Source organism: Grammomys surdaster, unplaced genomic scaffold, assembly GCF_004785775.1.
Source record: "Grammomys surdaster isolate TR1022 unplaced genomic scaffold, NIH_TR_1.0 126035, whole genome shotgun sequence".
NCBI lineage: Eukaryota > Metazoa > Chordata > Mammalia > Rodentia > Muridae > Grammomys > Grammomys surdaster.
The window spans coordinates 4,193,866-4,207,262 of record NW_021620848.1 but is presented as its reverse complement, the minus strand read 5'-3'; the positions used below and the strand labels follow the sequence as shown (position 1 = coordinate 4,207,262).

Here is a 13,397-nt window from a genome sequence, read left to right as displayed (position 1 = left end):
TTGCAGCAGTGACTCTCAGATAAGAATGGAGGCAGGCAGACACCCCCTGCTGTGCTAACATGATAGCTCCCCATGATAGCTGGCAAAATGGTGTGCTGCTCGGAAATGGGGTGGAGTATTGACTTAACACAGGGGTGGGGAGTGTGGGGGTGGGGGTGTGATGCCCCATCTCCCTGATCCCTTCCACTGTGACTGGGAGGACCTACCTCACCAAGAGGAGACACCCCATCAGCTACTGTGCCCTACTCCCACCATACCTGGTAATCAAAGCTCCCTGGCTGTTCCCGAAAGTCTTTGGGGGCCCGGAGATCCTCTAGGCTCTTGGCCTGGCCCAGTGGCTGCAGTGGTGCCTCCACATCTAGGCTGCTGAAGACATCTTCTAGAAGGTCAATGCTGGCAGCTCGGTCAGGTGGAGCAGGGCTAGGTCCCCAGGGTTCCCGAACTAGCTGCTCTGGACTCTCGGTCTCATCACCTTCTGCACTGTCTGATTCTTTCAATGTCCGGTATGGCTGTGGCCTAGGAGGAGACAAAGCCAGCTGGATTTTCTTCTAGGCAATCTGTGGGAGCCCTTGAGACACCAAGCCCTAGGACCAATGTCTTGTGGTTCTCTGAGGCTGGACTTGTGCCTTGGATGGGTTGCTCTGACTCTCAGTTTCTCTGAGGCGATGGTCCTATATGGCCCTAGGCCTCCAGGTGTTTGTGTGTAACACATACAAACCAGGCAGGAGTGGAGGGGGCATTCCAAGCGGACACATGCATTCCTTTGTCCCACCTGCTTCCTGAATAGTGACCAACCTTAGCGTTAGAGTCAGGTCCAGAGCATGGCTAGGCAGGAGCCCTAGCATCTCTGTGAAAACTTTGAGGCCTCAGCTTGTATATGACTTATGTTGGCGCCCTGGTTCCATCCCTTGTAAGGAGAACCTGGGCGAGTCAGTTAACCATTGTAAATCTCAGCTGCTCAAGTGGTGATGTGGTTCCATGAACAAGCACAGAGGGATGCAGACTGGTGTAAACGACTGGCAGACAGCATGCGTGGCTGCAGCCAGCAATCTACCCTCTGTGAGTTCTGTGTATCCACACATCACAACTTTTTGGGAGAGCTGGATGTAAGTTCCAGCTGGTTCCTTTGCTTTCCCGCTGAGCCTTAGGACACCACTGATTTGTGGGGAGGCAGCACCCACCCTGACCTCTAGTAAAGGCTGGCCAGGGCAAGGACTGCCTCCCTTCTAGGGTCAGGCTGGCTGTGCACATGGTGCTGGTGAAGTGGGTTAAGGGCGCCACCTGCTGCTCACAAGAAGGCTGACACCAAAGGCCCACTGAACTATTAGGGGGGAGGAAGTCCCAATTCCATTCATCAGACTTTTCTGTCTGGGACTTACACTCTACCTCACAGATGAGGCCATGGAAACCCAGAGAAGCTAAGGAAAGCAATTCTGTGCGTCACAGCACTCAGCAAGGGGTGGAATGAAGCGAAGTTCTTCAAAGTCCTTTCCTCACTCTGACCAAGGAACTCAAGAGCTTTTAATCTAATCTGAGTACAAAGAAAGGGATAAGGAAGAATCCTTACTTCCTAAACAAGGAAATAGTTGTTTTTAACCATCTGTGTTGTGAATTAGGATGGAACTGCTCCTTTTTAAACACACTGAACTGGCTCTGGGTACAGGCTAAGGAAATAAATTTTAACTATTGCTTAAATAGGAAGACACTGCCCCCCAACCTCCGTGTCTCATGGTAGACTGTCCAGCATGTGAGGTCCTGGGTTCTATTCCTAACATCATAAAACTGGGGAAATATGTCAGTCAGTCACTTAATTCAGAGGCCTGATGGGTAAGGCAGCGTCAGTGGGAGTCCCCCAAGCAGGTTGCTTTTCCTGAAAGCAGGGCGAGTCGAGGTTGCCACTCAGATGAGCGTATGTTGTTTCAATAGCTCTTTCTATTCTAACTAGTAATAGCTACATCATCAGATACATTAAACCTGTGATAGCACAGACATTCCTGCTGGGGAAAAGCTGATTCTTCAAACATTTAAAAGAAAAAGATCAAAGAGAGAATGAAATTATTGAAGAGGTGTGTGTGAAGCCCAGGGACCGTGGACTAACGGACAAAACTCTCCTATTGTCACAGTGAGCTGGCAGCAGGAAATGAACGGGGGTAGAGCAGCCTTGACTTAGAAGGCCCAGGAAGAAGCCACAGGGAGAAGATCTGATGTTGGGAACTTGCTAAGGTTAGAGGTCAGAGAGCTGGGAGGGACTGAGGAGTCAGGACAGCGGAGGGAGACAAGGGCCCCTGACTGTGATGTAGCCAGCAGCTGGCACTCTAGTAGGTTGTGGGCACATCCCTGAGGCTCCTGGGAAGTCCATTTGTATGTAAGGTAAGCCTTCTTTTCCTTGAAAAAAAAAATGATGTTTGGAATTTGTATGTTGCTTACGTTATAAAATAATTAAGAGGAAAATACTTTTAAGAAACTCAGGTAGGGTTGGGTAGTGGTGGTGTATGCCTTTAAATCCAGCACTCAGGAGGCAGAGGCAGGCGGATCTCTGAGTTTGAGGCCAGGCTGGTTTAGAGAGTAAGCTCCAGGACAGCCAGGAGAAACCCTGTCTCAGGAAAAAAGGAAGAAGGAAGGAAGGAAGGAAATAAATAAATAAATAAATAAATAAATAAATCAGTCAACCCAGGTAGACCATAACATGTGTGTAGGTGTGTGCATGCATGCATGCATACACATACATACATACATACATACATACATACATACATACATTTATTTAGAAAGGCTCATGTATATAATATAGCTCAGACTAGCCTGGAATTTGCTATGAAGCCCAGGCTAGCCTCAACTCACAGTCCTTCTACCTCAGCTGAGACTACAGATGTGCATCACCATACACGGCTGATATGCTGCTGTTAACATATGTCTCATGGCCTTTTACTTAACATCTGCCTTCCTATCTCCATGGCTTTCTAAGATGCACTGAGAAAAGGAGGGTCAGGAGTCAGGCTTACTGTGGTCAGCAGTCCACTGACTGAATCATTTCCCCTTGTAAGGAATGGAGATCAGTGCTTCAGTCTCACCTGACACCTTTGCTGTCATAGCCCTGTGGGGCTGGCACAATAGGAGCCTGAGAGGAGGCCTGTAGACATGGCATCCACCCTGCAAGTTGGCACCCAGGAACTTTTCTCCCCATGGCAGCAAGCAGCCCCAGTCCCCCATGCTCCCCACTCCACCCAAAGAGTCACCAGGCTGAGCCCAAGGAGCTGGAAAGAGGAAGAGAGACCATTCAAAGGGAGCAGAGAAGAAAAGGCTTTCAGTGAAGCCAGTGCTGGGGGCCTCTTCCCGTCGGCATTCCTCATCAGAGGAGTCTTCAGAGAGGAAGACAGCATAGTGTCGCAAGGGCTTTACCAAGCTGGACAAGAGAGAAAAGAAGAGACAGTTAGGGTACCATGAGAGCACAGAGTGAGAAGACCCCACGGCATCCACTGGGGTAAGGAGGCTGCCTTTAAGTTGAGAGGAAGCTGTGTTTGCCATGTGTGTTGAGGGCTTTGAACGCTCACCCAGAACTTCTGACCTGGTTACCCACTTCCAGCAGGCTAACCCTAAATTAACAATGAACATTCACTGCTTCCTGTTTAAAGCACTAAACACTTCCAGCAAGCAGAGCTAGGTACTGCTGGCTGAAAGCTCTCTTCCCATCACATATAATGCTAACAAAGCGAATTGAAAAGCATGACATGATTGCTATTTTTATGACTGGGTTCCCCACACCTGTAGGCTCCATCTCTGCAGATCCAATCAGCTGTGAGTTAAAAATGTGTGGGTGTGGTGGCGAACGCCTTTAATCCCAGCACTGGTAGGCAGAGGCAGGTGGATCTCTGTGAGTTTCAGGCCAGCCTGGTTTACAGAGCAAGTTCCAGAACAGCCAAAGCCACACAGAGAAACCTAGTCTTGAAAAACAAAACAAACAAAGAAAATGCTTGGAAAAAATTGAATCTGTACTGAGCATGTGCAGTCTGTACTGTCATCACATTCTTCCCCACACAGCTCAATATATAAAAATGTAACCTAGAGATAGTTTACAGTGTACAGGAGGGTGTGTATGGGCTCTTTGCAAACACCATACCATTTCACAGAACAGGCATGAGCATCCTGGATTTTGGCATGCAGACCGGGTTCCAAGGATACTGCATCCCTTATCTACTTGTGGAAAACTGCACAAGAGAAAGACTAGAAAATCAAGTGCTCACGTGCCAGCAATGGCTAGTGGGATTGTGGGTGACCCCACCTTCTGCTTCTTTTTCTACAGCATGCATATCTCTACTTCAGTAACCAAGGGGGGAAAGTTAAGGGAAAAGTGAGCTATGTGGAAGCAGCCCCTGAGAAGACTCTTCTCTGATGAGCTGCCCTCTCTGGAGTCTCCCTCGGATGCTTCTTCAGAGAGTCTTTTTCATCTGTGATGTGGAAATTAAATATTCATTGTTATAAAAAATATATCTCCCTTGTCAGCCACCTGTGTGCTCTAGCGCTATAAACAAACACACACACAGCCCAGAGAGTCCACACCTGGCTCCTACCAATTAGATACTGACCAGCAGTGCCCATGAGAGGTCACAGGCCCAGGAGAGGAGAGCCCCAACTGAGGCAGGTTCAAATCCTGGCCTCACCATGAATGCCTCTGCCTCTGTCAATGGCTGGGTCACTGTGAGGAGACCCGAGAGGGAACAGTAAAGTTTTGAGGAGACAGTGAAGAGATACAGAGTATTAGGCAGGACCACCTGCTCTCAGGAGCAGCCTTCCTGCACTTCCCTATTGGAATTCCTTTCAGGTTTTATTTAGGGAAGGGCAACACATTTGAAACAAGTATACAAAAGTCTGAACAGGAGGCTGGGGAGGGCCCTGGGGTGGCCAGTGTTGTGATCCCCATTCCTAGAGCCTTCCAGAGCCATCCAGTTGTCTTCTACAACTGGAGGAGGACCGGCAGTGGAAGGATGCTGATGGCATATAGTTCTGCATGATGAAACGTGTCTCATCTGGCCTGGCACAAAACTAGGTCCCTGCTGCTCTCATAGGCAACGAGGCTAAGTAGAAGGGACAAGTTAATCCATTGCAGAACGAGTGAGGAGAAATGCTCAGACGCCCGAGGAACCTGCTCTCCCCTCTACTGCCCCTGCTTTCTTTTAACTGGTGTGGGGCAGGAAGCCGAGTGTTTTCACTCCACTCTGGGTGGCTTGATGTGCATGCTGGGTATGGGTGGGTTGCAGGGCCAAGCCCTGAGGCCCCTTTCCATCCCCCCCTGGCACTTCAACTGAAGAACCATCTCTTGACAGACACCCTCTGCCTCTCAGCTCTTGCCTGTGTATCCTTAGCACACTGACTGCTCTTCCATCTTGAAAAATGTCACCCCCTAGAAAGGATCTGGCTTTCCCAGTTCTCCCTGACTGTGGGTCTTGGTGCTTCATGGATTCCAGTTAATCTGGAATTCTGTTCCTGACTGAGCTCGAGGCCAGGGGCTTGACCATTGCAGCTTTTCCTTCTTCTGGGGCCCACATTAGTGGGATGAAGGAATGAGGGCTTGGGTGCTGGGGATTCCCCTCCTCTTCCCCCAGAGCATCTAACACACCACACAAGTCTTTTCATCACTTCAAGGCTCTAATAGACGTGCCTCCTCTTTGGATTCTCTACCTGCCTCTGAGATGCTTAGACACAGGATATACAGGAGCAAGAGCAGAAGCCTCAAGGCAGAATCCAGTCAACACCACAGGCCCTGGACAGGCAGTGCTGTGGTCTGAGCTGCTGGAGGTAGCCTGCCATTACTTGAAGTGTCTCTGAGCACAGCACCCTAACGTGCAGGACCATCATCCTAACTTGATGGAGTCCATCTGTCTAGTCATCTCCCCATTTATCTGAGCACCTACCTACTCCAGGGGCACTTCTTGCCTGTGTTTAAGCAGAGCTAGTGGCAGCTGGGCACTGGAGACTATTGATGAAGCACAGAGAAGTCAGCAGATAACCAAGTCAGGAAGTGACTGGAGCCAGGGGCCCTAGCTCAGGTTGTCCTGAGAACCACAGCACGGACTGTGGATACACACAAGACAATATATGCCCCTACCTGGGAGTGCTGGGTGACACCCACATACAGTGTGGGCCCCTTTCCTGGCACAGATCACATGGTGGGTGACAGTCACTAAGTCTGTCACATTCCCAGAGGGCTTTGAGTCTTTGTGCTGGAAGAGCTTTGGTGTCATTAAAGTCCTGCAGCGAGGGCCACCTTTGGCCCTCAGGATCTCCCACATGCTGTGAGTGCAGGAAGCAGGAGAGGGAGCTCTACTGTTCAGTCTACAAGCTGGCTTCCTCTAGCTGACTCTGCTGGCCAGGCCAGGCTCAGGTGTTCATGACACATCATGACAGGGCAGTGAAATGAAACGTGCCATGTGATTTGGTCAATCAGAGTGTTGTCATGTCCATGCCATAAGGATGGTGATGACTCAGAAAAGAACTCACATGCTGTCCATACAGTTTCTCACTAATTCTTCATGACAAAGGAGCCAAAGCTCAGAGAAGTGGAGAACTTTGCAAGGCATCACACAGCTCTGAGGGCAGTGCTGGAATGGATTCTATGTTGGCTGGTCTCTAAACACCACAAGGTCCTGCCACCTGTTTCCTGGGGCTGAAACAATGGAATGAGAGGCAGGGGGTTTCCCCTTCCACTTTTAATGAAAGGTGAGGTTTCAAAATAAACTTATTTAAATTCAGCTGCTCATGTTCTCCCATGAAAGATACAGTCAGATATTTGTCAGGGATAAAGGATGAACCATCGAAAATGTCCAGGTTTAAATTTTTTATTAGCTTAAGGCAGAATATAAAAAAATGTACCTCTTCCCTCATTAACCCAATTCAGCTACTACCCTGCAGTCTGCCCCCCACCATTTGCCTGTATTTTATTCCACACAAAGGGGCTGTCTGGGAAAAGGCAGGCCTCGCTGAACTTGGCTACCCAGCAAGGGCTGTGATGTCACAGCGAAAGAGAAAGGCTCTGTCCATCATGGCTCAGGCCTATCATCCTGTTGCCCTGACTTGTCCACCTGCAGTGGAGTTCCCTGCAGATGATCCGGAGCCCTTTCTAATGTTTGGTTTAACGTGTCGCTGGTTAGTGTGTGCGTGTGACAGTGGTGACAGGCGAGGCTGTTCCTTTTTAAATACCATGTCAGAGACGTGGCATCAGGAAGCTGGGAGGTGCTCTGTGCTCTCTGCTGCTCCAGGATCGCGCTGCTTTATTTTTAATGAGGAAGATCTACATCTCGAGAGTTTTTTATGTGTCACATAGCATGGACAAATCAGCCGCACGTCACGCTGGCCCGAAATGAAGTGCTGACAAATGTAGATGTTTCAAATTTAATTGACATTTAAATGCACTTGAGATAGAGTGGAAGGAATCATCCAGGCCTTGGTCCCCTGAGGTAGTGAAGGGACACCGTGATCATTCTAGAAGAATCATTTTACTCTGGCACATAGGGTCTTCACTTTGTAAATGCTCTGGTTACTTGTGTTCCTTGGTGACACAGTCCTGGTGGGGTAATGTGTATAGAAAGGCACTGGACAAGGCCCACCCGTCCACTCTCTACCTCCTTTCCCTTTCTTTCCAGATACCTTGGCAAAGTCCTTGGACCTTATGTTCTCTGCAAATGGGGATGCTGTCATCTTTCAGAAAGTCTGAGCAGAAAAGTGAAAGGTCTTTGCACGGTGCCTACCAAGAACCGAACCCTTGGCTGCTGTCCCACGCTGCTTCATAAGGTGATGCCCAGCACCTCTATCCTAGTCAGGGACGGCTGTATCTCAGCACATGGGTGTCATCCAGCCAGCCTCACCTACCGTTTCCAAATCTCTTTAACCCCATGATATAGGGCCAGTTTCCCAACTACAAGGTTGGCAGTGGCTGAAGGCAGAAGGCGCTCTGAAGCAAGGCTGCTTCTGGAGCTGTTCCCGAAAGCCAGAGTCAGGGCTGCTGTGCTAAGGGAGGAACGAGGTGCACAGGGACCTCTGTACTCAGTTTTATGAATATCTGATGAGGAATGAGGGCCACTGCCATCACCAGTCACCATCAGAACAAGAGTGCTCTGCTGTCTGTGATAATCCCTACTGTCATCAGCAAGAATCTAAGTCCCTCCACTCCCTTGGAGACTGGCTCTGCTAGGAGACAGTGGGGGATCAGGAACAGACTTTTCCTGTCTCCACTGATGCAACCACTGTGTTCATCCTTCCTTCCGACAGAATTCTCTAATGTCCACATGGCATTAGACTGAGATGGTCCTGCCAAGTTACCAGGTGGATACACACAGGAATAGGACATTGTTACTCTCTGGGATCTGTGTTGGAGGGAAGGTGGAGATCAGGAGAGTGGAGACATCTATCTCAGCCCTTCGCCCACAGGACAGCCATGTCTGTCTGAGGACCATGGCAGCAGTGGATAGGAGATGGGGCACTGGCAGTCCTAGGTATGTGACTCAGCCCCAGGGAAAGTTGTTCCACTTGCTAGAGGGCCGTCTCCTTTGTATTTGAGAGGGGCCCACACTGTCCTGGCTGGGCTCAGGATGCTTAGCCAGGATGCATGAGGAAGCTGGGAATACAACAACCTATTGAGCCAGGGTGACATGGAATGTGTAAGAGGCTGGGGTCTTAGCTAAGTGGTAAAGCATCTCAGAGGTGACTCCTAGAGGCTTTCCCTGTAGTGACAGCAGATGGGAACTGGTTCCCTGTGTGTGTGGAGGATGCTGTGCACATGAGCGCAGCTTTCCTTGACTGGACCTTTGCACTCAGTCACATAAATAGCCACTGAAACAAACAGGGGCTACTGCTGTCTCCAGTCATTAGCCATTGTCAGTGAGGGTAGAGGTGGGGATGGCAACACCACCAGCTTAGACACTCTTGGATGAGGGCTTCTGTTGGTTCTTGCTTTCCTAGTCCTGGTTTCCAGTGCCTCATCTAGCTTCAGGCTTCTCTTTGTCTCTACCACCTAGAATCCAATGGGGAGGGCAGTGAGTCAGGTCAGGGGCCTCTCACTCTGCTAATTGGGTCTATGACCTTCTGTGAGGGTGTTTGGACTTCTGGTTGCTCAGGCAGTGGGTATTGGCAGCCTGCCAAGGGGTAGCACCAAGACAGCTGCCCCTGCCCCCTGGGGCCCAGGCCCAGCTGGCATCCTGGAGACTTGCTGCTGGGCTGGTGGCAGCTCTTAGCTCTTGCAGGGTCAGAGGAGGCGAGGTGCTAGCAGCTTCACAGTTGCATTCCACACACACCTGGCATACAGTAAATGTTCATTAGGTGTTTGTGGTTGTTTACTGGCACCTGGTTGATTTCCAGGGTTAGTGGACTGTGAGTGGCAGGCATCTGCCTTCACCAATTCCTATATTCCTCCATTCAGGAGACACCTTTGAGCAGAAGTCTGGATAAGCACTGGTTTGACAGTCAAAGTCAAGGTTGAAGTACATAATTTCTCCCTGGAGAAGCTCAGAGCATGGGTATGTGTATGTGCGTGTCCATGTCCATGTGCACGTACGCACAAATGTGCATGTTTGTGTGTGTCTGTCCACATGCACACTTCTATAAACATGTGCCTTCAAGTGTGTATGAGATATCTAGAGGAATTTTAACAGTGTAGGTTCACACTGGGGGCTGGGGCACAGGAAGGAAAGTCTGTGGTCCTATGTGACCATCTGGGTATTGGAGGACAGACTGATCATTGCTGAAGAGGTAAGGAGGACTGGGAGGTCATGTGTCCTCCTAATTTAGGATGTGGCTGTGGCTTCTCCAGATGCCCTCAGGTGGTGGAAAAGTCTTGGCATGGTGGGCTGGGATGTCACCCTGAGCATGGGGAAGTCCATCTGTGCACCAGGCCTCTGGCCAAATGACTAACTCCAGCGTTGGGGTAGCTCTGGGCTGTACAGGAGGCACAGGGCTTGGCTCCGTTGAGATCCAACCCCAAGGAATGTGAGGCATGTCCATAGTTCTAGGGTAGCTTGTCTTCTGCAGTGAAGCACAGCGGCACAAGAGAAAATGTTCTGAGATGCAGACTTTGGTCCTGTCCTCACCGAGTGCTTCTGGCAATGGCTTCTGATTTGTTTTCGCCTTCTGAGGCGTTGGTGCAGGGGCCATGGAGCATATTTGGGACAAATGCAATTGAACACTGCTGTCCCTCAGCTGTCAATGCAGCCGGCACACCTGCAGTTGTCCCCATCTAGAGACTTTCCAGTGCTGCCAGCTGCCCAGATCTGGCAGAAGGGGCGAGGTGGTGTGGTTCCTGTTCACTGAGTTGGACAGGACAGACATCTTCCTCCAGCACTGATGGGTGTACTGGCTTAGTCATCAAGAGGTAGAATTGAAGCCCAGCTCTACTACTAACTAGCTATGTAACCAGCCGTGTTACTAACTAACTAGCTGTGTAACCAAGGGCAAGATTAAACTCTTGAACTTTCAGCCATTACCATAAAACACAGCTCAAGTCCCCCACCTTCCACTTTCTCCTGAGGATGTAAAGGAATGTCATGTGTCAAGTGCCTACTTAGCACATAGCCCACAGCGAATGTAGTGTCGGTTCCACATCGTATAGTGACATAAAACGAGAGGGAGCTCAGTGAACAGGAGGATTACCCCAGCATCTGTCTTCCTTTTTGTCTTTTCCCTTTTTTTTTCTTAAAAAGAAAACTAATTTATTTATTTTATGTATTCGTTCTCTATTTGCATGTATACATGCATGCCAGAAGAGGGTATCAGATCCCAGTATAGATGGTTGTGGGCCATCATGTGGTTGGTAGGAATTGAACTCAGGACCTCTAGAAAAGCAGCCAGTGCTGTTAACCGCTGAGCCAAATCTTAGCCCCCACCATTTTTCTAATAAACAAAACCTTGGGAACAAAAACTAAAGGTACAGTATGGGGCAGGGTTAAGAAGGAATACCACCTTCACACACACGCCTGTAGTCACAAACGACAGAAGCTATCAAGAGACAAGGGACAAGTCCATACAACTGGATTTCACAGACTCAGAGCTCCAAAAACATAACTAGGCAAAGCCTGGAGGGACTCTACACAAATACTTATGTGTAGCTGAGTCAAAGTCATGAGAATCAGAGTGAACTTGTTTCCTTCCTGACCTCTGGGCTGTCTCTAAGCCCGCTGCATCATTCTGACAAGTAAAATTGCTTAAAAAGAGATATCTGGTGAGCAGGCTTGGTTGGTTGAATCTGGGCTCTTCTTTAGTATGAGGGGACTTCATAGGTTGTGGCCAGCAGAGTCTGCATCTGCATGTACGTGACCGGAGAAACAAGGCATGCAGCCTAGAGAGCTTGGAGGGTAGGTGACCAGAAAAGGGCACTTCAAGTCTCTGACCTCAGGACCCAGAGTTGGCCCTACTGCTGCACCATGAAGATGAACCAGGGGCTATACACAGATGATGTCCCTCTCTATTCTCAGCCACTCAGTGAGGACTATGGCCCCTGATCCCACTGCAGCCTTCTAGCAGGGAATATGAGGGGGCGCCTGGAGACCAATGTGGTCACTAGGCCCTTATCTTGGTTGTACATGGGTGGAAGCCAGAGGCTGACATACAGTGTCCTCCCCACTGCTCCCTGCCTTACCATCCTGAGACGCTCTCTCATTAAACTCACAGCTTACTGGCTGGCCAGTCCTCCCAGTGCTATAATCAGACACCAAGCTTCTGTGAGGGTACTGGGGACCTAAACTCAGGTCCCTATGCAGACTGAGCCATCTTTCCAGCCCTTAACCTCATGTTAATCAGTGAACGGTGACTTAAAAACAGATCCCTCCCCTGAAATCCCTTGAAGGGCTTATCCAAGTGCTAAGAAATGGCTAAAGGGGCTAGAAAACCTTAACTCAGGAAGGAAATTTCATTTTGGGCAAACGTAAGTTAGTAGATGAGTCAGCATGGGAACTCCCTCTGAAAGCATCTTAGTGTGTACCTACCGGGTTTTCAGAGATGTCTACTGAACAGATTGACATATGAATGCATGTATGGAGCAATGGACAGAAACACATCTGCAGGAAAGGAAGACATGGACCTCAGCCGAGAGCTGCTGGCTACTGCTGGAGCTGGGTGGACCTCAGAGCTCTCAGCTTCTAAAAGGCCCCATTGTGCTGAACAGAGATAACTTTTGAATATGTTGGCAGAAAGGTAAGAGGATGGAGTTACCCCTCCAGCTGCAGCCCAAATCCTCTAAGAGTCCAGTACACTTTGCTATCTCTAGCAGAGATAAAGAACTAGGACTCAAGACAAGTCACAGTTGATGAAAGGGCCAGGTTCTGAGTCCACGTGTGCCATCAGGAACCACCCTCCACAAAGACCACTAGATGCTGGCTCCTGCCTCCCAGCCCCTCTTCTGATCTTCTGAACTCTCCCGACATGGAGCTGACAGACTGGTGGCGCTGTTTTCCTTCCCTTCCAGAACAATATTTGAGGAGTATGTTTTATTAAAATATTTTCCGCTGGATGCTTCCTGTGTTTCAAGAACTTGGTCTTGCCAGCTGGAGCTGGTGACAGTTGAGAGAAACACATCCAAGCGCTGTTGTGACATGGCATTTGGAAGTGGAGGAGCACGGGGAGGGGCTAGAGGATGGCAGCATGGAAGAGATGCAGGAAAACACCCGGGTGGCACCAGAAATGTCACTGGCATGATGAGAACACAGCCTCGCCTCTTCCTCATTAAGAAAATGTGAAGAGAAACCCTAGCAATGACGTCTTAGAACATCCCTTGCTACCCGCTGGCCGGCCTGAGTGGCAGTGAGGTGTCTTTTGATTCCCGTCACTGTGTTTGCCAGCCCTCTGAACCATCCCCCACACTCTTGCCCAGTTCATCTCAACCTGATGCTTTCTGGAAGGAAATCTAAGACAGGCACATTACATGAAAATACTGAAGTGATGCCGACACAGCTAAGGCAATTACCAGGAGGAGCTACCTTCTTGACACAGCCGGCTTTTTGCACACACTAAAGCACTACTCCTGTCACTGGGTTTGGAACAGGAACAGCATAAATAAATGTGCTTGGCAAGTCCAATCTCTAATCAGGACTGCAAAGTGGGGAATGCGTTTCCATAGGATATGAACTGCTGCCAGTCTGATGTGTGTGTGTGTGTGTGTGTGTGTGTGTCTGTGTGCGCTATGCAAGGATATCCTTGGTTTATGACTCAATATCTAGAGGTCCGTGGTCTCTATCCCAGGACACTTAGATCAGCTATGAAGAGGTACTAATTCCATTCCTTTCAAGAGAAATCTTCGAGGAAACCCAGAGCCATGCAGCATTCTCACCACAAGGGGGCAGTCATAATCCATGGCAAAGGAGATGTCCCTCAGTATTCCCACCATGCCAATGTGCAGAGACAAGTTAAACCTGCCCTAC

The 13,397-nt window shown here is 49.4% G+C and overlaps 1 protein-coding gene across 3 annotated transcripts in view; it reads right to left on the bottom strand.

Annotated features, from left to right (window-relative positions):
• The window catches only part of Dennd1a (DENN domain containing 1A), a 473,969-nt gene that overhangs the window by 2,783 nt on the left and 457,789 nt on the right, over positions 1 to 13,397 (bottom strand). For 2 of the 3 annotated variants that reach the window (XM_028754699.1, XM_028754698.1), the window contains one exon: positions 258 to 516. In XM_028754699.1, the coding sequence (XP_028610532.1) occupies positions 258 to 516 (259 nt within the window). Of the gene's footprint in view, positions 1 to 257; positions 517 to 3,274; positions 3,404 to 13,397 lie in introns of all 3 variants that reach the window. The other variant, XM_028754700.1, reaches the window with a different exon arrangement.